Raw genomic sequence first — 25,925 nt, 5'->3', positions numbered from 1 at the left:
CGTACCCTCCAGCAATGTGCAAGCATTCCAATTCTTCCATACTTTCACGAACACTTGGTATTTTCTGTTTTTATATTAAAGATGTTTTATAAGTGCTTTATAACTATATAACATTACGCCTTTCCTCTAGTAGGCTTCCACAAGCATTTGTTGAATTAGTGAATGATGTTGTATCTTCAGTTCATTGATACTTCTGGCGATGTAGCAAGGTATTTTTTAAATCCGACATCCACGGGCATCAGAATCACTTGTGGTGGTTTGTAAGAAAGCAGAGTTCCAAGGCCACATTCCACACAAATTGGGGTTTTAGGAATCTGCAATTTTAATAGCATCTCAGATGATTTTGATACACGATAAGTCAGAATCAGTGCATTTGGCCAGACTGTAAACCCTAGAACGTGGGACTGACCCTTTCTAACCCTTTGGCAGCTTCCCACAGTAAACTCTAAAACTGTTTTCCTTTATATTATGAACATTGAGATATGGATTTTAAACCTCACAAGAGCAAGTTTTGGCTGGTTATTTTTCTACCCATGGATTCTGTATGTGAGAGTGGTAGAAACCTGCCTGTGACAGAACATGACTTTGTGCTAAATAACAGGTATTGTCTGGTACCCAGCCTGCTTGGGATAATCCATGAAACATTTAATAAAATCTTCCTTTATTAAATACCAGTTATCTACATCCTGCAGACAGTTTCCGGGATGCTGGGAGATCGGTCTTTTGACTGTGGATGGGTTTTTGTTCTATAGAATTTGAAAACAAAAGCTGCTTCAATCAGCCTTTACCTGGCAAACCTTGTAAGCTGAGTACCCAGCAGAAGCAGGGGTTATGGTCGAAAGTACGCTTCTCCCTTCCATGACTTACTAAATAATGTAGCTCCCAGAGCTAGCTATGAGAGATTTGGTGTCTTGTAACCGCTATCTAGCGACGTATGTCCATCATGCTTGATGTTCATTAGTTAGATGAGATCAGTGAGTTAAAGAACTGTTAAATTTGTGTTTTCCTTTAATGGATATGTAACTGTGGTAGCCGAGTCACAGGACAGGAACTTGACAGAAAAGGACATGGCGGTAAGATAAGCTTATTGCAAATATACGACTTCACAAATTCTTTTAATAACTTGTCTTAGCTGGGTGATTTGCCAGTTCTTTTAATAAATGTGAATGAGGAGGTAAAAGAAAGAATAATAAACAAATGCATTATTCCTATCTTTTTCTTCATATATATGAATTATGCATGTATCTTGTTAGTGACAAATTAAGTAAAATACTAATTTTAGGTACATTTTCAGAAGGAAGACTAATTGAAAATCTGTTTTGATGAAGTTAGAATACCAAAAAAAAAATTAATGGAATTTGCAACATCTATTATTAAGCTTTAGTCAGATTTTTTTTTAATAGTCTTTGAAATTCTTGATTCATTTCTTTCAAATTCTTATCAGGGAGATGTTCAGCAACTATTTGCCAAAACTAATTAAAAGTTCCCTCCCCAAAATAGCTCAATTAATATTTTGACAAATATTTTTTGTCATTGCCTTTAAGATTTTTTTCTCTGAAAAAAATGAGTACTATCTGAGAATATTTCAAAGTCACAACAAAAATGCTGAATGCTGGATAAAAGAAATATAACCAGAAGAGAAAAATAAATTACACTAATAGTATTATAAACCTAATGCTAGGGATTCTTACACATTTTTGGAAGGTGCTAGTTAAAATATTTCCCTAATTTTAACTTGCTTTCTACAGTTGCAAGACTGAGGATTTCCTTGCCGGAGAATCTGGCTCAGTGACAACAGAAATTTGGCATGTTCTTAGAAACCTTTTGTTTTGTAGTTTGAAACTACAGTTTGCTGATGTTGATATGCCTCACAGTCTTCTTATGTCCTGTCATCTTGTTGGGCTCATTAGCTACTGTGTTAAAGGAGGCTAGCATTATACTGCAAAATATTTTCCCCTTCCAGGCATATAGCGTAGTTACCAAAGACGAGACACCCACTAAGAAAAGTTCTACCATATAATATATTTTTATTCTAATCTGATATTTTTTATTATTAAATTGGTAGCGACTTCATTTGATTGACAGAGTTTTCTAAATTTCTTTGGTATGACAATAGCTAAAATGTATGTGAAAACATGTTTTTATACTGTAGTCATATTTTAGGGCTTCAGGAGAAGCCCCAGATTCTACTCTGATCCCTGAAATTCAGTGTTTAAGAGGGTGGTATATGTTGGGAAAAGAAAAGATTTAGAAACCAGTAGAAATAATTGCATGCAAACAGGCATTTATTTAAAAAAAAAAAAAAACAAGTTGATTTATGTAAAAATTCTTGTATGAAACAGCTTTGTCATGCAATCCAAACCCTCTGCAGCATGCTGTGTTCAGGACTTCAAAATAAACATTAAATAATTGGATAGAGTAAACAGGGTTAAATAACCCCCTGAAGAACTCCACCTTCCTGCATCTGGCAAAAGGCTTCCCATCCAGGTCCCCACAGGATATATGTTGAAGAGGCTTCCCAAGTTCCTGAAGTCAAGTTTGTATCCATTATAATGTTTGGTTGCTTGCTTGACGTGGAGTGCCATGAATTTTGAGCAATGGAAATGACATCACTTGCAGTCAGACTCAAGCATCATTTCATAGAAGCAATGTAAATATATATACATAACCACAGAGGGGAAAAAGGAATGATTGCTTGCAAATGCTAGGGAGGCTTTGGTAGTGTTGTAATTTAAAACAGAGATGACTGCAGTAAACTGACTCTTGGGTTTAAATTACCTTCAATGGCTTTTCTCTGCTGCGTGAAAACTGAGAATATTGGGATTTGATGTTATAAATATTAGAGTAATTGGTGGGAAATTTTTAAATATTTCAGAAAAATCTATAATTGTTTCAAAAGGCATCATATTTTTCTCTCCCATGGAAGGAGGTAGACAATTTAAAGTTGCTAAAGACAGTATTGTTTTTAAGTGTGGGAAAGCCAACTTCCTCAAATCTCAATATACTAACACAATTATCTTTACTTTTTAAAATTCTTTCAGTTCTTGAACATATGGTTGTATTTTGAATTAATGAAATACATTTACTTTCATGTGTTTATTTGCTTAATGTTATACTGTAAATTTATTTCAATATTTTGATGCTACCTTCCTATTTACTAGTTCAGATGGTCACATAATTTCACTGTGTAGCTCAACTATAATTAAAACATTCCTCATTCTTTGAACTTTAGGATTTTCTTTCATAATGACTATAAAAATGCTGCGAGGGACATTTGCATATAAAGAGGGTTCTTCTATTAAATTATTTCTTCAGGATAAATTTTCCAATTTGGAAATATAGGCCAAAATTGTCAGCACTTTTGTCACCCTTGCTATATATCAGGCTGTCCAAAATTTTTCACTTACTATGATTCTATAATAATAATCATATATCTTTTAGATCTGGAAGTGTGTTTCAAATTGATAAATAACTCTGCTTTAAACTTGAAACACTCTTAGAATAAAATTATACCAAAGAATGTTTCTAAATACAAGAAACAAGAGTTATGATTTACAAGAAGTGTTAGTAAATCAACCATATAAGACTATTTACAAAGCTTATTTAAAATTTGACTTCAGGGAATTTCAGTAGAACGGGAAAGGATTTGGTAATTTTTCTTCTCACCAAGAGTTGCTCAGAGACTTAATTTTTCTTTGAGCAGATTGGTGTGCTTGACAGGCAAAAATCATTGTTGTTCATGAAATGTGCCACACACCTTATATATCACATAGTGTTATAATTACATATTATGTTATATATTATTATAGCTATATACTATAATTATATTTATAAATAAACTCAATGTAACAATAATAGAGGCAGGAGATAATTCTTATAATTATAGAGATCACAAGGTATAAGAACATTTTGTAAGTGTTCAGTTGTTAATGCCTTGATGACTTAATCTTGGATAAGGCTTTCTTTCCTTGCTTAAAAATTCTCCCTCTATGCACCTGATACTCTTGTACATAAGATAGCAAGCAGATCACTGGGTAGCAACAAGAAGTAAAGACTTTGGAATCCTCATGTGGATGTTGGCTCATTTATATAATACACTAAACCTTGGCAGATTTTTATCTCTGTCAGTCCATTCAAACTATTACTCTTTTTATTATTGTTTCACAACAGATCTGAAAGTGTGGACTTCAGATCACCTTCCTTGAAATGACCTCAGATGCTTATTAAATAGTGAACCACAGCGTCTTTGATAAGTCAGGAATTGTTCTTCAAGAGTCATGCCTTAGGTTGAGACCAGAAGCATAATTATGAGGTATCAGGACATAAGGGGGAAGAGTATGGAGGCAGAAAGAACAGCATTTGCAAAAGTCATCTGGAAGGAGAGAAAATAAGGCATACATGAGACTGAAAGAACAGTGTTGAAATCCCAGAGAAGGAGGATGATAGAGAAAATATTGCCTGAAAATCTATTAAATCGTTAATGCAATCCCCTAAACGAGGAAAAATGCACAGTCCATTTACTGAAGTTAGATCAAAACACTTTGTGTCACATGTGACCATGCAGGACAGCATGCATTTCGATGCCAACATTGGATGTATTATGCCCTAGTGCTTTTTTTTTTTTTTTTAAGTTAATCCTGCTCCTGTGGGCAGTTTTCAGTTTTACTCTACCTCTGTCTGCTTAGCTAAAACCTCTGTCTCAACTGACTCAACATAGTTATGCCTAACTTAGGCAAGACATCCACTTGACACTGAAAACCAAAGTCCAAAATTCCTAAACTCAAATTGTTCTTGAGCATTGCTCAACTGGGAGTCTAGATTCTACCATATCCACAAACAAGCCTCTGGATACGTGAACACAAGTAAATCCTGTGTGAATCCAATTTTGTCTTACTGAATGTGAAAGAAGAAGATATTGTAACCAACTGGGCACCTTTGCAGTATAGTCACAGGGAGATCACTTACATAGCTCCTGGAGATCTTTATTTCAACTCAGTTTTTTAAGTTTAAATTTTATTTGATTTTAACTACTTTTTTTCCACTTATTTTTATTAGTTGGAGGCTAATTACTTTACAATATTGTAGTGGTTTTTGTCATACATTGACATGAATCAGCCATGGATTTGCATGTATTCCCCATCCCAATCCCCCCTCCCACCTCCCTCTCCACCCGATTGATTTTAACTACATTTTAATTCAGTGATTTTGGTTGTTACAAAATATGCAGTTATCTTCCTCAGTTCATACATCCCAGATTCCTCAATTCTGGGAAATTCTCTTGTTTTATACCTAAATGTTGCAGTTTGTCATGTGGTTTTTAACAGATGCCAGCTGTTTTTTAATAAAACAAAGATACAAAATGGTATTTGTTAAATATAGTAATTAACAGAAATACTTTTTAAAAACTTGTCAAAATCATTAACTTAGATGAATAACTAATCAGTTTATTAAATGGCAACCCACTTCAGCATTCTTGCCTGAAAAACCCCATGGACAAAAGAGCCTAGTAGGTTATAGTCCACAGGGTTACAAAGAATTGGACGTGGCTGAGCAACTGAGCATGTGCATGCAGACACACGTGCACACACACACACACACACACGTACTAAGAAGAAATCTGAGGCTTACTTTTTCTAGTTAGTGATTTTTGCTTTATGTCAACACTTTCCAAAATGGCTTTGATGAAAGATAACACTTAAGGATATTAGGAGCAGTTTATGATAAAAGGTCCTCTGCTTAAATAAGTGTAGAACAACCCTGAATTGCTTAGGTTTCTTTTTGTCTCAAAGATTTTTCAACAGCCTTTAATTTAAAATTTCACATTATAACTCTCTCAGAACAGTATGAATATTAATTTTCTTAAACTTGTGTACCTAGATAATACTGGCTCTGACGTTTTCTGTAAAATGTCATGGAAGACCATAGAGTTCAATGGGACACTTTAAGGGCAATGCCTCCATCTGCCATGTTGGCTGTCATTTTCTAACCAGGGAATATAGGAAGAAGAGTTATTCCCAACCATACCACATCCCAGCACACCTAATCATAAAGGGAACAGTGGCATGCATCATCATGACAATACTGAAAACATGTGGCCTCGTGACCTATTTGTTGGAGTTAGACAGTAGGTATTTCTTATTCAGGGCTTCCCTGAATGGTAAAGAATCTGCCTACCAAGAAGGAGACACTGTTTCTATCCCTGGGTCAGGATTCCCTAGAGGAAATGTCAACCCACTCCAATATTCTTGCCTGGGAAATCCCATGGACAGAGGAGCCTGGCAGGCTCCAGTCTGTGGGGCTTCAAAGAGTCAAACATGACTTAGCGACTAAACCGCAGCATCTCTTATTGAGCAAGAGTATGATGCCAGTGTGTAATCAGCAAATATAAACCAAATACAGGTTAACCAGCAAAAGTTTAATATAAAGAATTAATAGCCACAATAAAAGTGTAACCTAATATATAAGGAAATACTATATGGTACCCTAGGGCTGAGGGAGAGTAACCAGGGAAGGACAAACTCGAGAAGGGTTCAGACCCCCTTGGAGAAGGTGTGGCTCAGGCCCTAGAAAAGCAGAGTGGAGAGGCTTGCTGGTTTAGCTAGGCTGGAGCTGCTCTGGAGTTTCTAAACAAGCAATGGGCCACCCTTCAGGGTGCAGCCTGAATGGGTGATCAACAATTGGTAGCAAGGAAATGCAGTGGTAATCAGTGTCTATCTGGGCAAGAGACTTCAGAGGACAAAGACTGTTCATGAGCTGGCAGAGGAAACAGCAGATGGGTGTTTATCTCCTGTGTTATGGACCGGCTGCATGCAGGCTGCTCAAGGCCTCCTAGAATCAGCAGCTGCTCCCTGTGTGACCCTCCAGGACACAGGCAACTATGGGATTTGTTTCCATCCTGAGAGGGCTGTGGAAAGATTATCTCCAAGCTGAGGATATAAGATCATGAGTGGTGGCATTCCATGTCTGTGACTGGACAAGCTCCACTGGGTGTTCTCATATTCTTTCTAACCCCTGACACAGCGGCCATGCAAGAACTTGCTATAAGCTCTTCTTCCTACAATGTCCCTTTGGCGCCCTCTACTGAGAAAGCTAAAGGTTATAAAGAAGAAATGCTTAAAGAGATTTAGTCATTTGTTCATTAGCTCAGTCCTCTCCGACTCTTTGCAACTGCACGGACGGAAGCACGCCAAGCTTCCCCGTCCTTCACCATCTCCTGGAGCTTGCTCAAATTCATGTCCATTGAGTCGGTGATGGTGATGGTGCATTTGTCATGGTGCATATATTAAATGGTACATCTTGAGGTGAGAGGCAATAAATTGAGAACATAGGCATGTAGCTTACCATTTGTAATAGTGACCTATGTAGCAGAGTACCTTACACTCTCTGTCACTGCACAAGGTGAAATGCTAATATTTCTGTTTCTCATCCTTCCCAAGTAGAATAAAATCTGGAGGAATGACTACCAAATCACTGTTTTATGTTTTTGGTTTTCAACATCTTCAGTTCAGTTCAGTTGCTCAGTTGTATCCGACTGTTTGCTACTGCATGGATTGCAGCATGCCAGGCTTTCCTGTCCTTCACCAGCTCCCAGAGTTTACTATTTTATTTTGAAATTATTCCAGGTTCACAGGATGTTGCAAACATAGTGCGAAATGAGCTTATGTACCTCATTACTATAGAATATTCTGAAAAGCAGGAAATCAATATAGACACAATGTGTATATATACATATATATTTTCATGCCATTTAACACGTGTAGACTTTTGTACTTTCATTATAGCTGTTAATCCTTTATAACCAAAGCAAGAAAGATATGAAATGTTTCACCCCCACACAGATCTTTTGCATCAGTCAACAACCCACCTGACCCCTATACTCATAACCTCTGGCAGCCACTAACTGTTCTGCATATCTATAATTTTTCAATTTCATGAATGTTATATAAATATAATCACACACTATGTGAATTTTTTGAGACTGGATTTTTCACTCAGTATAATGTCCATTTGTGTGGTTAGTTAGCTAATAATTTTTATCTACTCTAATCTCTGTCTTTTAATTAGTCTTTTTAGACCATTTATATTTTATATAATAATATTACTAGGCCCACCATTTATTTTGTTTTATCTTATTCCCTCTGCTTTTTGTTTCTCTCTTTACTTTTTAATGCCATCTGTGAGTTATTTGAATAGCTCTTGGAATTCATCTTGATTTATCTATACTGCATTTTAATATATCTTGTATGTGATGGATTTTTTAAGTGCTTTCTGTAGGTCTCACGTTATACACATGTAACTTAACACAATCTTTTGGTCTCAACAATCTCCCAGCTTGAGTGAAGTGTAGAAACTTTACCCTCTTTATACCTTCACTATTGTTAGTCCATAATAAAATTCTCTCAAATAAATCGTCTCCATATACTGAGTCAGTCAGTTCAGTCACTCAGCTGTGTCCGACTATTTGCGACCCCATGAACCGTAGCATGCCAGGTCTCCCTGTCCAACACCAACTCCTGGAGTTTACCCAAACCCATGTCCATTGAGTCAGTGATGCCATCCAACCATCTCATCCTCTGTTGTCCCCTTCTCCTCCTGCCCTCAATCTTTTCCAGCATCAGGGTCTTTTCAAATGACTCAGCTCTTCACATCAGGTGGCCAAAGTATTGGAGTTTCAGCTTCAACATCAGTCCTACCAATGAACACCCAGGACTGATCTCCTTTAGGATGGACTGGTTGGATCTCCTTGCCATCCAATGGACTCTCAAGAGTCCTCTCCAACACCTCAGTTCAAAAGCATCAATTCTTTGGCACTCAACTTTCTTTATAGTCCAACTCTCACATCCATACATGACTACTGGAAAAACCATAGCCTTGACTAGATGGACCTTTGTTCGCAAAGTAATGTCTCTGCTTTTTAATATACTGTCTAGGTGGGTCATAACTTTCCTTCCAAGGAGTAAGCGTCTTTTACTTTCATGGCTGCAGTCACCATCTGCAGTGATTTTGAAGCCCAGAAAAATAAAGTCTGACACTGTTTCCACTGTTTCCCCATCTATTTGCCATGAAGTGATGGGACCAGATGCCATGATCTTAGTTTCCTTAATGTTGAGCTTTAAGCCCACTTTTTCACTCTCCTCTTTCACTTTCATCAAGAGGCTCTTTAGTTCTTCTTCACTTTCTGCCATAAGGGTGGTGTCATCTGCACATCTGAGGTTATGATATTTCTGCTGGCAATCTTGATTCCAGCTTGTGCTTCATCCACCCTAGTGTCTCTCATGATGTACTCTGCAGATAAGTTAAATAAGCAGGGTGACAATATACAGCCTTAATGTAGCTTATCACATCAACCATCGACATATTTTAGAAAATTCAAGAGGAGAAAGTCTAATGTGTTTATCTATGATTTTGCTCTTTGTGTTGTTCCTTCTTTATTCTGGACGTTCCAAAATTTCTTCTTTTATAGTTTCCTTTGTATTTCAAGAACTCAGTCATTCTCTTAGGGTAAGTTTGATGGTAATGAATTCTCTTAGTTTTTCTTTGAGAATATTGTCACTTTGCCTTCATTTCTAAAGGTTAATTTTGGTAGAGATATAATTTGGGGTTGACAGTTATTTTCTATTAGTGCTTGAAAAATATTTTGTCACTTCCTCCTAAACATCATGGTTTCTGGTGAGATATTCACTGTCATTCAAGTTGTTTTTCCTCTATAGGTAAGGTTTCATATATTTCTTACTGATTTCAACATTTCTGTTTTTTTCAAAATTTTGTTTTTCTGAAATTTTATTTTGATGTGTCATAGGGATTCACTCAACATTTTTTTACTGTTTTTTTTTTTTACTATATCTTACTATGTCTTTTCATATCTTTTGTTATTTAAAAAGTTAGAAAATTTTTATCCATGTTATCTAATAATATTTTTCACCACCACCATCTTTCTCCTCTTCTTCTGGGATCCCAGTAACATGAATACTAGATCTTTTTTATGGTCTCACTGGTCTCTGATGTTCTACTTTTTTTAGTATATTTTCTTTGTGTGTTTACATTGGGAAATTTCTGTCATTCTGTATTTGAGTTCATTGACCCTTTATTTTGTCCCTTCCATTCTGCCAAGACTATCCAGTTTAGTTTTCTTTTCTTTTGGTTTATTTATATCTCATTTTTAAAATTTCAATTTTTTCTAATCTTCTATTTGCTAAGTCTTTTCCATTTGAACATGTTTAAAGCAGTTTGTAATTGTTCGTTTAGCAATTTTATGATGACTGCTTTAAAATTTTTGTCAGATAATTCCAAGTATCTGGGTGACCTCAATGTTATTGCCCATTGGTTGTTTTTCTCCTTCAGTTTTTAGGTTTTCATGGCATTTCAGTATCTGGACACTTGGACAATTATGTTATGAATTTTAGATCTTACCTAAATCTGTTTCAGAAGATGAAGGGAGGAGTTGCCTCATTATTGCCAAGTTGAGGTAGAAGTCCAGTTTTCCCAATTAGTTCTTTGACTTCCTGGAGAAGGGAATCCACTAGTGTTATGTGGTGGTGGGAGTCACTGATATCATCCTGCCTGGCTGGGGAGGGGACTGCTCTTCTTTACTGCTCCCCCTGTAGCCTCCACTGACCACTGCTAGAAGAGAACCCCTACCAACAGTGAATGTTGGTGAAAGTTGTAGTTGCAAACTCCAGCATCCTCTGATACAGGCAGGGAAGGGGAAAAATATTTCATTAGCACTAGGTGGTGCAAAAGTGCATGATCATTGTGTGTGTGTGTGTGTGTGTGTGTGTGTGTGAGTCACTCAGGCATGTCCAACTCTTTGCGACCCCACGGACTGTAGCCCACCAGGCTTCTCTGTCCATGGAATTCTCCAGGCAAGAATACTGGGGTGGATTGCCATTCCCTTCTCCAGAGGAACTTCCCAACCCAGGGATCAAACTCTGGTCTCCTGCCTCACAGGCAGGTTCTTTACCATTTGAGCTACAGGGAAGTCCATGATCCTTACATGGCCACCAATGGTATCTTGGAGGAAGACTTTATTACCATCAAATGGGTATGAAAATCCTGGATCTTCACCCAGTTTTCTCTGATACCATGATTGTAGTGGTAGGGGAGGGAAGTCAATAAAGGATTTGTGATAAGTATATATTTGATCTTTGTCTCTCCCTCCTGGCACACAGTTTCTAAAACTCAGAATCTCTGAAGTGACGACTGACTGTGTTTTGTATGATGTTGAGGTGATTGACGGCTGGGGGCCCAAGATAGCTTCAAAATGAGGGTTACTCACCATAAACACCAAAGCGTGATTAGAAGATGGAAATTTTAACCACACACCCTGACCTCCAATGAGGGGAGAGGGGCTAGAAATTGAGTTAATCATCAGTGACCCATGATTTAATCAAGCATGCCTATGTAATTGTTAGGTGGTTAGAATAGGAAAAAGGAATCCATAATGGTGGTGGCTAAAAGACAAAGAAAGGAAAAAGCCCATGAAAATAGAACAAAGGAAGGTCCCAGGACCAGAGTGAGAAACTCAGGTAAAACAGCCCTCCAGGCTAGCCCAATTTACATAGGGCAGGCTCAGGGAGAGGAGAAAAGCATACAAAAAGAGGAGCCAAAATTGAGTCAGGGGCTTTTCTTCTCTTCACATCTTTTGGACCAGCCCACCCTCACACCTCGAAGCTGTCTTTTCCTTTGCTTGCCAATTAAAACTGAGCTGTAACACTGGTCCATCCATCGCTTCAAATTTTTGCTGCAGTGAGACGGAACTGAGGAAATTGCAAACTCCCCTGACATGGTGATACCTTTGTAAAAGCTCTTTAAATGGTGGATTTGGAGAGCTTCTGGGTTGGTGACTACATCAAAGTGCTTGGAGAGTAACACACCTGGAGAAGGCATGGAGGCTCCACAACCCCTCCCACACTTGCCCTGTGCATCTTTTACATTTGACTGTCCATGAGTTGTATCCTTTATAAAAAGCAGGTACATTTAAGTATGTACCTTTCTGAGTTCTATATGCCCTTCCAGAAAATTAACAAACATGAGTAGGGAATCATGAGAACCTCCATCTTATAACCAGCTTGTCCAAGGTACAGGTAGCAACCAGGGACTTATAACTGGCCTCTGAAGTAGGGCAGTCTTGTGGAGCTGAAGCCTTAACCTTTGGAATCTGTGCCAATGCCAGATAGTTAAACTGAATTGTAGCACACCCCATTGGAGTCCAGAGAGGTATGGCAATTATTGTCTAAAAGTTTTGCTAACTTTCCCCTTTCCTACTTCTTTTACCGGAGACAGCAGGCTGTTTGTTCCTATTGGAGTCTTTGGGTTACTGGCTCTTTGAGCAACATGTTCTGGATATCTGACTAAAAGGAAACCCAAGGAATTCACCACCATTTTGTTCCTCAAGTGCAAAAGTTCCTACACTGTCTGCCTTCTCTCAAAGTCCTCTTATGTTTTGTTTTATATATTATTTCCAGGATTTTTATCTATATTTAAAGAGAGGAATTGAGAAAATATGCCTATTCCATCTTCATCTAGAGATAGAATTTCCAACTGTTTTGAATATTAGGATCACCTTACCTATTTGAGAAAAATGTTTTTCATTCTCCATCTTCGAGTTTTTTCCCTCCCAGCTTTCCATTTCTAATTATGCAAGATTGACTCAGAAACAATTTTTTCATTAAATAGCCTCATGAGATCACTATTACCAGCTGTGAAATGTTTTGACCATTCTTTCCTTTGCTAGTAAGATCTCTGAAGTCCATTTACACATGAGACAGAGACATTTTCAGCATATGTTGATTAGACTCTCACCATATGTTGATCATTCTCCAAAACAGATATTCAGGTCTTATTGGGTGCTGCTGTTTTATTGAGACTTTCTATAATAAGAGGCTAATCGAAACATTAATTAGCAATATCATTAAAACCAAATTTTCCAGTCTGTTCAGTCTATGGATTTGTGGTTAAAATAACCTCTTTCTTGAAAGCTTTCTTATCTAGGAGACTCCTACTTAGCATAAATGATTGAGTGATTAAAATGATTTAGCCAGAGATGGACCTGGGAATGGAATTGACAGCTACTGGAAGATCTAATTCACACTAGACATTTTATGCATTATCTAGCACATGTCTCAAAATAAAGCCATAATGTATATAAGTCCATTTTACCACTGAAGCTTTTGCAAGGTCACACAGTTGGTAAAACCCAACTTGGGATTGAACTCCTACTGTACGTATAGAGCTAGCCAGCAGTCTATGAACCATTAGTCAACCAGTAATCAATTAGTGGATAGAAAACATTTTCTTAAGTGAAGGATATTAGGAAATATAATCAGATGTTTCACATAGTAAAGGGAAAAATTATTTAATGAAAACAAGTTCATTTCATGTACATATATGTATGTATACATATAAATAAATTTATTAATGTATGTGCACTGAGCCCCAGTGCATAAAAATGCTTTTTATAATGCGGTTGGCGGCAAAGAAGTCTGGAGTCATTTTGTTAGGTGACCTTTTGAGATACTTTCACTTAATCTAAGTGAGATTGTTTACCATACCCACTGTGCTAATACTTTTCCAGGAAAAAGCATCATCCTTCAAGAGCAAAATATATTTTTTGAAGCCCCAAATTTACTGTGTAGAATCTCTGGGTTACAGCAGAAAGTTGCTATTTCTATGACAAGAATTCATGCTAATGTGTAGCTGTTGATGCCTATGATTCATTTATGTGTGTGCATATGTTTGTTTCTGGTAAAAGTACATTTTACAATTTGATTTTTTCGTACTCACCACAAAACTCTGTATCAAAGTTAAAATTTAATCAGTTTCATAATGAGATATGAATTGGACACTTAAGGTACAAAGAAGACATTGCACTCCAGTGGTTAAAAAGGAAGGTTCTGCAGTCACACAGATGTATTTCAAATCCAGGCTCTTTCACAGAACCTTAGGCAAATTAATTCTCAACTTCCTTATCTCAAAAATAGTATTCATAGTAGCAACTAACTCATTTTGAGAATGTTGGAATTAAAATGAGATATACATATAAATTATTATCAAAATATTTTTCTTATAGCAAAAGCTTCATAGCCTTTTTTTAAAAATAGCTTTTAGCTATTAGTCCAAAACTTTTAAGTTAATACATTTGCAGAAACCAAGAATTACAAAAGAAGTCCTAGTGGTTACAGGCAGAAAATAAACCCCGTTTCTTCCTGTTGTTCAATCACCCAGTCGTATCTGACTCTTTGCGACCCCATGGAATGTAGCACGCTAGGCTGCTCTGTTCATGAGATTTCCCAGGCAAGAGTACCAGAGTGGGTTGCCATTTCCTTTTACAGAGGATCTTCCCTACCCAGGGATCAAACCCATGTCTCTTGAGTCTCCTGAATTGGCATATGGATTTTTTTAGCCCTAGCACCACCTGGCAATGACTTTCCTGTTGGACTTGTTAAATTGCTCTTTCCTCAGAACATACATGACTGAATGACTAATGGGATATACTAAATGATGAGAGAATATTGCTTAAATTTTACTTTGTAAGTAATTATTGGCTGATTTAACATAAAAGGGAAGAAAATAATGTTTTCCTAGTTTTGTCTATATATGTTTTTGATATATATGTATGGTTCTATAGTTTTACCTATAAATCAGCATATATAGTCAAATGTCCATGACTTAGGGCTTCCCTGATAAGCTCAGTTGGTAAAGAACCTGCCCACAATGCAGGAGACCTGGGTTGGATCCCTGGGTTGGAAAGATCCCCTGGGGAAGGGAAAGGCCACCCATTCCAGTATTATGGCCTGGAGAATTTGATGGACTCTATAGTCCATGGGGTTGCAAAGAGTTGGACACAATTGTCCATGGCTGTACAAATCAATCCTCTCCATAATCTAATTCTCAGTTAACTTACATAACTTTGAAGGGTCAAGTCATGAGCCAGAAATTATATAGCAAAGCTGGATTTCTATACTGGAACACAAATCCCAAGATCTGGCATGCCTAAACAGTGTTTAGAAAATTATTCACACATATCTTTAATGAAAGGACTTTTGATATTGCAGGACAACCTGGAATCATCCATGTTCCCAATGCAGAAGGGCTCTCTGAACCTCCTGCGGCAGAAATGGGAATCCAGCGATTACCAGAAAAGCGAATATAGTCCCAGAGACAGTCGTTGCAGGCTTTTCCAGCCTCAAGAAAACAAATTGCTTGAACCTGAAGAAGAGGTAGCATCAACACCCGGACCTCCAGATCCTCCAAATCTGCTTCGAAGTGTCAGAGAAGAGATATTGAGTGCAGAGCCTGAAGAGAAGTGTCCTGAGGACAAGAGTGACTACTCTGGAGACTATGGTCAGCTGGAAGTGCTGAAGGAGGATTCCCTGAGTGGTCGGCACAGGATTGAACGGTTCTCCATTGCCCTTGATGAGCTGAGGAGTGTGTTTGAAGCTCCAAGGAGTGGAAACAGACAAGCTGGACCAGCTGAGTACAGCCGGAAGGTAAGGATCCATTGACTGAGAGTCCACATTTATAATAGACAAGATAAGCAGCTTGCCTAGCCTTCCATTTCTAAGCATATAGTTGTTTTTTTTCCCCTTCTCCACTATTCTAGACAGATGTCCTGAAGCAACCATGTAATACAGTGTGAAATGTGGCATCCACTGTTATTGACTTCCTCTATGGTCTGTTCCATTGGGAACTTGATCTCCTTTCACTCCCACAAAAACAGCTCTGATAAGCCCTTTATATATAGATGTTTCTTTATGTGTATGCGTTGTTTCTGCAGCTAAGTTGTAAGTTCCTTAGAAGTAAGGACAATTTCTTATCAATCTTTGTACTTCAAACATCTAAGAAATGGTGCTGCATTTAGCTCCATGAGAATTTATCAGGATTTATCAGTAATGATGGTGAAATGAAACTAGTGAAGTCTCTGGAACCAACAGTGACATAGATTTTAATCCTGACACCTGCCATTTACTTCTAGCTGTGTGATGCTTAACATTGTGAATGTGTGTGTTAATCTGCTACTTCCCAGGCATCTTGTAAGGATTATATTTGTAAGGAATATATATGATATTATATTTAAACCACAGGGCATACGGTCTGAAATATTTTGTGGTAAAGGATGATTATGCCTCAGTGATTGTGGTGTACTATAATGTCACCTATAAAATATGTCTATTACCTAAAGGGGACATTTATTGAAATACAGGAAATAGGATTAGCAGCATTGTTAACAAATAACACATTTATATTTCTGTTGTCAGTTAAAAGCAACTACTGCTTAAACTGAAATTGCTTGAATGTATCACACTCAATAGAGTCCCTACAAAAGAGATTATAGTTGAATTTCATAAATAATTAATAAATAATCTCAGGTTTTCCATTGGGAAGCAAATTCCATGCTCTGTTCTTTTTTCTTTTTTTTAAGCTTAGTGACTGTTATCAGGAAGGCACAGTCCTATTCTTGTTAATGGATAATTAGCCTTTGTTGAAGAAAGGATATATAAATAGAAATAGAAATAGAAAATTTTTCAAAATAAATTATTTTGCTAGTATTTGCTCTCAGTATGATGAGACCATTGTTGTATATCAAGTAATTCAACTTGGTTTAATGAGAATAAGGGATATAAAGTTATATATATGAGGTTATGTTGAAGCTAGAGAATGTCTCAAAAAAATCAAACTGTTGATACTTGCCAATCTCCAGTTTGAGGACTTTGTTTCCCTCCTTTTTACTCTACAGGTGCGAATTTTTTGTTTATGGCTTTATAGTATCTTTTACTTTGATCCCTGGGTCAGGAAGATGCCCTGGAGAAGGAAATGGCAACCCACTCCAGTATTCTTGCCTGGAGAATCCCCTGGACAGAGGAGCCTGGCGGGCTAAAGTTCACGGGGCCGCAAAGAATTGGACGTGACTGAGCGACGGACATACACACAACACACACACACAGTTGGATGTCTAGGGATTGGGGAACACTTAATGTAGATCCTTACAATGTCATTTATTCTTGCCTTAATGAGTTAAGTAAAGCCACAGAAAAGAGTTTCATCTCTGTTGACTTTAGTATTATAATTCTGAATATTTACCCAAGATATTTGATTAAAGAATTGGCTAAAGATAGAAAACATCATTCTTATAAATTATGTAATAGAACCTATTCTCATCTGTAGCTCCTTAAATACAATATTTAAAAAAAATTTATAAGGGTTTCTGGTTGAAATGTGAGATTACTACTATTGGTATGGTATGTGATTTTTGGACCTGATGCCTATAAAAATAATAATGGAAAGAAATCAGACGTGAAAACACGTCTTGGTTTTCAAAAATGAAATTTGATTAGCATCTTTAATACACTGTTTTTTAGCCATTCTAAGGTACTATGCCATAACATGATATTTCCCTAAATGTATAAAACATGGATTATGTGTTTAGAAATTTTTCATCTGTAGAAACGAACGTGAAATTTAGAATAAGTTCTTATGAATGAATATTAGTAATGGTTGCAGGACTCTCTACATAAATTTCACATGACTTCTAAAACAAGGAGGAAAAAAGGAAAAAAAAATTGAGAATTCAATGAGAACTTAACTTCTTTCTTCCAATGAATCATTTTATGTTACTAGGCATGCAAAAAGAGTCCTAGCTCAATTTAAATTTATGTATTTCATGCAAAAGCTTAGCTAGCAATTTTATACAGCTTAACATTTAACCCTTTGTTTCTATAGATCCTTTTCTTCTTTCTTATATCAATACTTTGTTATTATTATAAGTTAATGACATAACATTGATTAGCGTGAAAGTGAAAGTGAAGTCGCTTAGTCGTGTCCGACTCTTTGCAACCCCATGGACCCTCTGTCCATGGAATTTTCCAGGCAAGAATACTGGAGTGGGCTGCCATTTCCTTCTCCAATTGATAAGTTATCCAAAATATACTAACTACTTTATACCTGACATTTATATTTATGGAGACCCTCTATTAAGATATTGGTGATGTAGGGAAAGGTATTCAATATTTATGATATTTAAAGTAAAGACAAAAAATAATTTCAGATAAGAAAGGCTGACACAATTAGGAATTCATCTCAACAATAATAAACAAGAACTGCATTTTAGTTTTGTTGTAGAGGGGAACTCCAGCAATAGGCACTTGTTAAGAAAAATTTCAAAAAATTATTGAGGTTCAGTCTAAGTTTGTAAAATTTTTAAAGGCATGGACTCTTTTATATATGTGTACACATATTTACAGATATGCACACAAATATATGTGTTTAAAACATTTAAAGTCAACATAGAAGAAATATGTCTTTGTTAAAAAGTGTCCATTAACAGATAGTTTAGAAAATATTTGTTAATTGGTAAAAGGAATTATAAAAGCCAGTGTTGTTTCTATCAGAATATAAGCAATGTTCATTGCAGCACTGTTTATAATAGCCAGGACATGGAAGCAACCTAGATGCCCATCAGCAGATGAATGGATAAGAAAGCTATGGTACATATTCACAATGGAATATTACTCAGCCATTAAAAAGAATTCATTTGAATCAGTTCTAATGAGATGGATGAAACTGGAGCCCATTATACAGAGTGAAGTAAGCCAGAAAGATAAACACCAATGCAGTATACTAACGCCTATATATGCAATTTTAAAAGATGGTAATGATAACCCTATATGAAAGACAGAAAAAGAGACACAGATATATAGAACAGACTTTTGGACTCTGTGGGAGAAGGAGAGGGTGGGATGATCTGAGAGAATAACATTGAAACATATATATTATCAAGTGTGAAACAGATCGCCAGTCCAGGTTGGATGCATGAGACAAGTGCTCAGGGCTGGTACACTGTGATGACCCAGAGGGATGGGATGGGGAAGGAGGTGGGAGAGGGGTTCAGGATGGGGAACACATGTAAATCCATGGCTGATTCATGTCAATGTATGGCAAAAACCACTACAATATTATAAAGTAATTAGCCTCCAACTAATAAATAAATTTAAAAAAAAAGAATATAAGCTCATAAAATAGAGATGATCTTAACCCCTAAAAGTAGTCACTGTATTCCAGAGCTTTTGTTAAAAAAATTTACCCTAATATAATTGCAATAGAAAATTAATGAGAAAATCTTAAAATGATTCACCTGCTGGCATTTTATAATTTCAAAAGAGACACAACCTATTGTTATCATTTGTAAAACTTATAAAAGCAACCTAGAATGAAATTTTCACTGAGGATTTTTATGCTCATGAGGCAGACAATAATTCAAAGACATAGATTCAAACAGGCATTATCCAAAATGGTATGGAACATGATTTTAATAGAGTTTTTAAGAACTTATAAAAATCTAAGATTATAAATTTCAGAGAAAATGCCATATCCATTTTTAACAATAAGAAATTGTTATTATATCATGTGGTGTATCCATTAGCATTTGCTGTGTAACAAACCACCTCAAAATTAGAATCTTTAAACAATATACATTTGTGATTGCTTACAAATCTCTAGTGAGCTGGGAAGTTTATCTAGTGTTTTCTGGCCTCATGCATACATCTATGGTCCGTTGCCAAGTCAGCAGGGGTCTGACTGCTCTGGGATGGTTCCAGGGCTGGGACAACTCTGTTCTGCCCCATGTGGTCTTTCCTCCTCCAGTTGGTTGACCAGATTTATGCTCAGGTCATAGACGTATCAAGAAAGACAGTGGAACTTCCTGAGGCCTCTGGAGGTCTCCTCTCAGAGCTTGCACATCTCGTCTCCATATTGTATAAGCCAAAATCATCACAAAACAAGCCAGATTATAATGTGTTGAAATATACTTCAACTCTTGATGGAAGGAATTGCAGACTCACATTTGCAAAGATCTTCATGGCCCAGATAATCACAATGGTATGATCACTCACCCAGCCAGACATCCTGGAATGTGAAGTCAAGTGGGCCTTAGGAAGCATCACTACAAACAAAGCTAGTGAAAGTGATGAAATTCCAGCTGAGCTATTTCAGATCCTAAAAGATGATGCTGTGAAAGTGCTTCACTCAATATGCCAGCAAATTTGGAAAACTCAGCACTGGCCACAGAACTGGAAAAGGTCAGTTTTCATTCCAATCTCAAAGAAAGGCAATGCCAAACAATGCTCAAACTACTACACAATTGCACTCATTTCACAGGCTAGTAAAGTAATGCTCAAAATTCTCCAAGCCAGACTTCAACAGTACATGAACTGTGAACTTCCAGATGTTCAAACTGGTTTTAGAAAAGGCAGTGTAACCAGAGATCAAATTGCCAACATCCAATGGATTATCAAAAAAGCAAGAGAGTTTCAGAAAAACATCTATTTCTGCTTTATTGGCTATGCCAAAGACTTTGACTGTGTGGATCACCACAAACTATGGAAAATTCTGAAAGAGATGGGAATACCAGACCACCTTACCTGCCTCTTGAGAAATCTGTATGCAGGTCAGGAAACAACAGTTAGAGCTGGACATGGAACAACAGACTGGTTCCAAATAGGAAAAGGAGTACATTCAGGCTGTATATTGTCACCTACTTATTTAACTTATACACAGAGTACATCATAAGAAACACTGGGCTGGAAGAAGCACAAACTGGAATTAAGATTGCCTGGAGAAATATATAGCTTCAGATATGCAGATGACACCACCCTCATGGCAGAAAGTGAAGAACTAAAGAACCTCTTGATGAAAGTGAAAGAGGAGAGTGAAAAAGTTGGCTTAAAGCTCAACATTCAGAAAACTAAGATCATGGCATCTGGCCCCATCGCTTCATGGGAAATAGATGGGGAAACAGCAGAAAAAGTGACAGACTATTTGGGGGGGGCTCTAATATCACTGCAGATGGTGACTGCAGCCATGAAATTAAAAGACATTTAGTTCTTAGAAGAAAAGTTATGACCAACCTAGATAGCATATTAAAAAGCAGTGACATTACTTTGCCAACAAAGGTCCATCTAGTTAAGGCTATGGTTTTTCCAGTGGTCATGTATGGATGTGAGAGTTGGACTGTGAAGAATGCTGAGTGCCAAAGAACTGATGCTTTTGAACTGTGGTGTTGGAGAAGACTCTTGAGAGTCCCTTGGACTGCAAGGAGATTCAACCAGTCCATCCTAAAGGAGATCAGTCCTGAGTGTTCATTGGAAGGACTGATGCTGAAGCTAAAGCTCCAATACTTTGGCCACTTGATGTGAAGAACTGACTTATTTGAAAAGACCCTGATGCTGGGAAAGATTGAAGGTGGGAGGAGAAGGGGACGATAGAATATAAGATGGTTGAATGGCATCACCGACTCAATGGACATGAGTTTGAGTAAACTCCAGGAGTTGGTGATGGACAGGGAGGCCTGGCATGCTGCAGTCCATGGGGTTGCAAAGAGTCAGACACAAGTGAGTGACTGAACTGAACTGAACTGAACTGTTTTGCAAGGGTTAACAGTAACAAGGAGATGAATAATTGGAGCTACTCTATAAACAATCTACACAAGCAAGTTTACATAAACACTTTCAAGAATCAGAATGGTTTAATGTATCGTGAATAAATACAAACATCAGGAGGAGGACTTTATACAAAAGGATCCGTAATGTTAGCTATTTGTGGACAAAGCTCTTGTCTTATTCTTCTCTTAGAGTCAATTGACTACACTGATGATAACACAGAGGCAGAGTAATAGCCTCCCAAGGATGTCCACATCCTGATCCCCTGAACCTGTGAATATGTTACTAATAAGGCAAAGGGGACTTTGAAATGTGGTTAAGTATCTTGAGATGGAAAAGTTTTCCTGAACTATACCAGCTGAAAACAGGGTATTTGTAAAGAGGCAGGAATGTAGAGTGAGAGATAATCAGAGAAGACATGATGCAGAAGCAGAGATGGGAATGGTACAGGGCCATGATCCAAGGAATGTGGGCAGCCTCTGGAACCAGAGGCAAGGAAACCAGCCCCCCCCCCCCCCCCACACACACACACAGCATCCAGAAGGAATGTTTTCCTAAAGACATCTTGACTTTAGACCAGTGAAACTAACTTTGGACTTTGAGCCCCTATACTATAAGATCATAAATTTGTGTTGTTTTAAGCCACTAAGCTTATGTTAATTTGTTTCAGCAGCTATGGGACTAATACAGTTATATTGTAGGCTTTTCAAAATCTGTCAGAAAATGTTAGGTAGTATATGATTTTGGAGTTTTCCTATGCTCTTCCCTGATGAACATAATCCCATATATTTTTTCATTTATTTTTATTAGTTGGAGGCTAATTACTTTACAATATTGTAGGCATTTTTGTCATACATTGACATGAATCAGCCATGGATTTACATGTATTCCCCATCCCGATCCCCCCTCCCACCTCCCTCTCTACTCGATCCCTCTGGGTCATATTTTTGACTCTCTTCTATATGTAGTTGATGATATGCGTGTTTATAACTTTAGGTAAGCAAGAAACATTAATAAGTTTAATTTTGGATGATTTGTATTTGGTATGCAACACATAGTCACCTAAAAGGGTGAATTTATTAGGAGAGGAAGTTTTGCAAAGGAATAATAAGAAAAAGAAAAGGAAGAATATTATCAAGAAACAAGTAAACACAAAGCATTGTGAGATACACTTACTTCATTTTAAATCATGTTTATTCTATGAGTAAATATATATTTAGGTAGAATATACATGCAATTTTTAAATAAAACCAACTTAACTTTGGATTGGCCACCTGATGTGAAGAGCCAACTCATTGGAAAAGACCCTGATGCTGGAAAACATTGAAGGCAGGAAGAGAAGGGGACAACAGAGAATGAGATAGTTGGGTGGCATCACTGACTCAATGGACCATGAGTTTGAGCAAAACTCCAGGAGGTGGTGAAGGACAGGGAAGCCTGGAGTGCTACAGTCCACGGGGCTGCAAACAATCAGACGCAACTTAGCGGCTGAACAACAACAAACAACTCTAGGTATTAGATTTTGAATAGCAGCAGTGTTTAGACTAATTTGGAGCAAAGCAAGCTTGTTCAAGTTCTTTAGTCTTTTTTTCCGGTTTCCGGTTGCTATCCATAGCACTAGAACAGTGAGACCACTAAGCAAGTGCCACTGAAGGGTCACTTCAGCCTTCCCTATGATCCCAGTGTGAATAAGGGGTTTCTTGATTCAATTAATAATTAATTTTTCATCTATTCCATTCATGTCTTTAGACTCCAAATATTAAATGATTTTATTTTCACAGTAGATTACTTAGTGATTTACTTCTTTTCAATGCAGAGCTATGATCTTTGTCCTAAAACCCACTGACTTGTGCAATCCGTTTAATTTACCTAACACTCCAACTGCTTCTATAATTTACTTAAGCTATATATTGACACAGAACATTCAGACCTGAACTGAACTTGATCAATCTCAGGATACACAGTCACCCTATTGTAGCTAGTTGTGCGGCCTCAGAATGCATTGATTTCATCTGTTGTATGATTGGAGGTTCAAAGGACATGAAGACACAGGCTAACAGACTGTGGACCTCTGTGTGCATCAGTGATTGAATAGGATATAACAATTAAATATGGGCTAGTTTCCAGAATATTATTTTCATCCCCTCCAATAATCAAAGCCTCTGGTTTTTCATTTAATGACCAATTTTTCATCTCCTACTTTTTAGTTCTGCATAAAATCAAACCTTTAAAGGCACAGGTGAATTATGGCTTCCAATTTGCTTCCACTACAAAATCACTTCATTAGATACACACACTTACATTTTTTTCCCTATACTTGGGCACCTGGGGACTCAGGGACTAATTTATCTCTGATCTCAAGGAGCAGGAATCACTACTTTTCACAGGCAGTTGCCGTGTCAGAGCCTCTGATTCTCTATCTCCCACCCTCCATTACATCAGTGTTTCTGAGATAATTTCTGTCAAGCATGATGTATTTTATAAAAACATTTAAAGAGATGGAGGTTATTACAGTCTTGAAAATCATTGCTGAAAAATTTGTTCACCAAACTCTCAAGTATTTCCCCTATAGGAAGAGTTTTAAGGATCTTTGAAGAAAGAAAAGATTTTTTTCTTTGCCTGAAAGTAAGCAAGTAGATTTTAGAGAACTGAAGTAAATAATGAGAAAGATGACTCCTTTATTTTTGTTAGAGGATATGTTAGGCAGACTTGTAATTTTCATTTCAGCATAGAATATAAGAGCATAATATTTGGTGACAAGGGATCAGTTGGAAACCTTTGCTCAGCTACTTTCTCAATGAGTGAACGTAAATGAATTATTTCACTTCATTAATCCTTAATTTCCACACCTATAAAATGAGTATATTAATATAGCACAGGATTTTGTGAAGATAAAGTTATATAACACCTGAAGGAGAAGAGGTATTTAAGATGTAGCACCAAATGAAATTTAAGAAATAGCACCAAACTAGAAGCGAATGAATTTTTCTTCTGTTTTCTCTTCTCCAGTATCATTTGTATAACTCAGTAGATGTCCTTGGGGGAAAATATATAATCTCAATGAGCTTTTGTTTCTCATCTATAAAGGCAGAAGCCTACGTTCTCACCAAGTAAAGCAAATGCTAATGAAATTTTCCACCATGAGTTATGATCCCATTTTGAGATGAAAAGACAGTTTGTTAAACTACAGTTTTCAAAGTTTTATTAAGGCTCTAGACAGAGATACGTTTGCACCTTCATTGTCCTGATTGACAGAAGTCACTGGCATGTAGTCAAATCCAAATCCAAAAAAAGATGAGATTTATGTTGTATGGAAGTATTTATTGTATTCATACACAGAAAGAGAATAAATTAAACTTCAATTTCAAAGACACCACAAGGATGGGCTGTAATGGTTTGCTTCATTTTATGCTTTTTCTTAGTGATATAATTTGCTTTTCAATTATTGTTAGTGTTCTTTGGTTGTTCTTGCCACATTTACATCTTTGTTATTTTACTGCCTCCAGCCCAGTGTTTTGGAGAAGGCACTGGCACCCCACTCCAGTACTCTTGCCTGGAAAATCCCATGGACGGAGGAGCCTGGTAGGCTGCAGTCCATGGGGTCGCTAAGAGTCGGACTCGACTAAGAGACTTCACTTTCACTTTTCACTTTCACTCATTGGAGAAGGAAATGGCAACCCACTCCAGTGTTCTTGCCTGGAGAATCCCAGGGACGGGGGAGCCTGGTGGGCTGAGGTCTACGGGGTCGCACAGAGTCGGACACGACTGAAGTGACTTACCAGCTGCAGCAGCAGCAGCCCAGTGTTTTATGATAGCTGAAGGAAAAATAGTTCTGTGATCTGATGGTAACATTCCCAACCGAACGCATCTGCATGCTCTTAAAGACTCTCTGAGGAAACTGCCATCTTGTCTCGTTTGTGTATTGCAGTGACATATGCAGTCCCAGTATGACTGTAGAGAGCGTCGTGCCAGTAACCACAGAAAAATGTTAAGCAGCACTGACACCTTCAGCTGGGAAAGCTGCTGTCAGTTCATGGATCGGCATTCTTTGATATTTTACTTGAAGTCCAGTGAGGATATTTACTCTTGTGTTATAAGAATATTGACACCAACTCTGCTGCCTCGACTGCAAACCCACCGTCTTTTACCCACTCTGTCTTCCCCAGATGCTTAGCCAACACATCTACTTACTGATTGAATTAATTCTTTGAGTCTCACACATGATTCTTTTTCCTCTTTCCTGTCCCCCCATCGCTGCTTTTCATATGCTACCGGGTTCTTTTACCTTACCATCAGGATACGGATACACTAAGAGGAAAAAAAAAAGAAAACATTACCTTGGGAGGGAGAATTAAATAGGATTTTGTTTTTTATTCAGGTCCTTAACTCCACCAAGGGCCATGAAAATGACATTCCTGTTTCTGAATCAGCGATTCAAAAGCCATCTCATCCTTGCATTCTCCTTTACCCTAGCCCACATCTGGCCACCTCTAG

The 25,925-nt window shown here is 37.4% G+C and overlaps 1 protein-coding gene across 1 annotated transcript; it reads left to right on the top strand.

Moving 5' to 3' along the window:
* The first annotated feature begins 1,067 nt into the window (after positions 1-1,067).
* LOC110138122 (uncharacterized) lies at positions 1,068-19,878 on the top strand. Its single transcript, XM_020894881.2, has 3 exons — positions 1,068-1,073; positions 15,054-15,488; positions 19,639-19,878. Exons 1-3 carry the CDS (start codon positions 1,068-1,070, stop codon positions 19,876-19,878), a joined length of 681 nt encoding a protein of 226 aa, XP_020750540.2.
* Positions 19,879-25,925: the final 6,047 nt, after the last annotated feature.

The sequence above is a fragment of the Odocoileus virginianus genome, chromosome 13 (assembly GCF_023699985.2).
Source record: "Odocoileus virginianus isolate 20LAN1187 ecotype Illinois chromosome 13, Ovbor_1.2, whole genome shotgun sequence".
Lineage (NCBI taxonomy): Eukaryota > Metazoa > Chordata > Mammalia > Artiodactyla > Cervidae > Odocoileus > Odocoileus virginianus.
The sequence above is the reverse complement of the archived record's forward strand: the minus strand, read 5'-3'. Positions and strand labels throughout refer to the sequence as shown.

What these genes read in the sequence shown, in the direction of transcription:
- LOC110138122 (XM_020894881.2), top strand. An exon ending in CAGCTGAGTACAGCCGGAAG is followed by an intron (nt 15,489 to 19,638) that starts GTAAGGATCCAT and finishes TTCCTCCTCCAG; the next exon opens with TTGGTTGACCAGATTTATGC.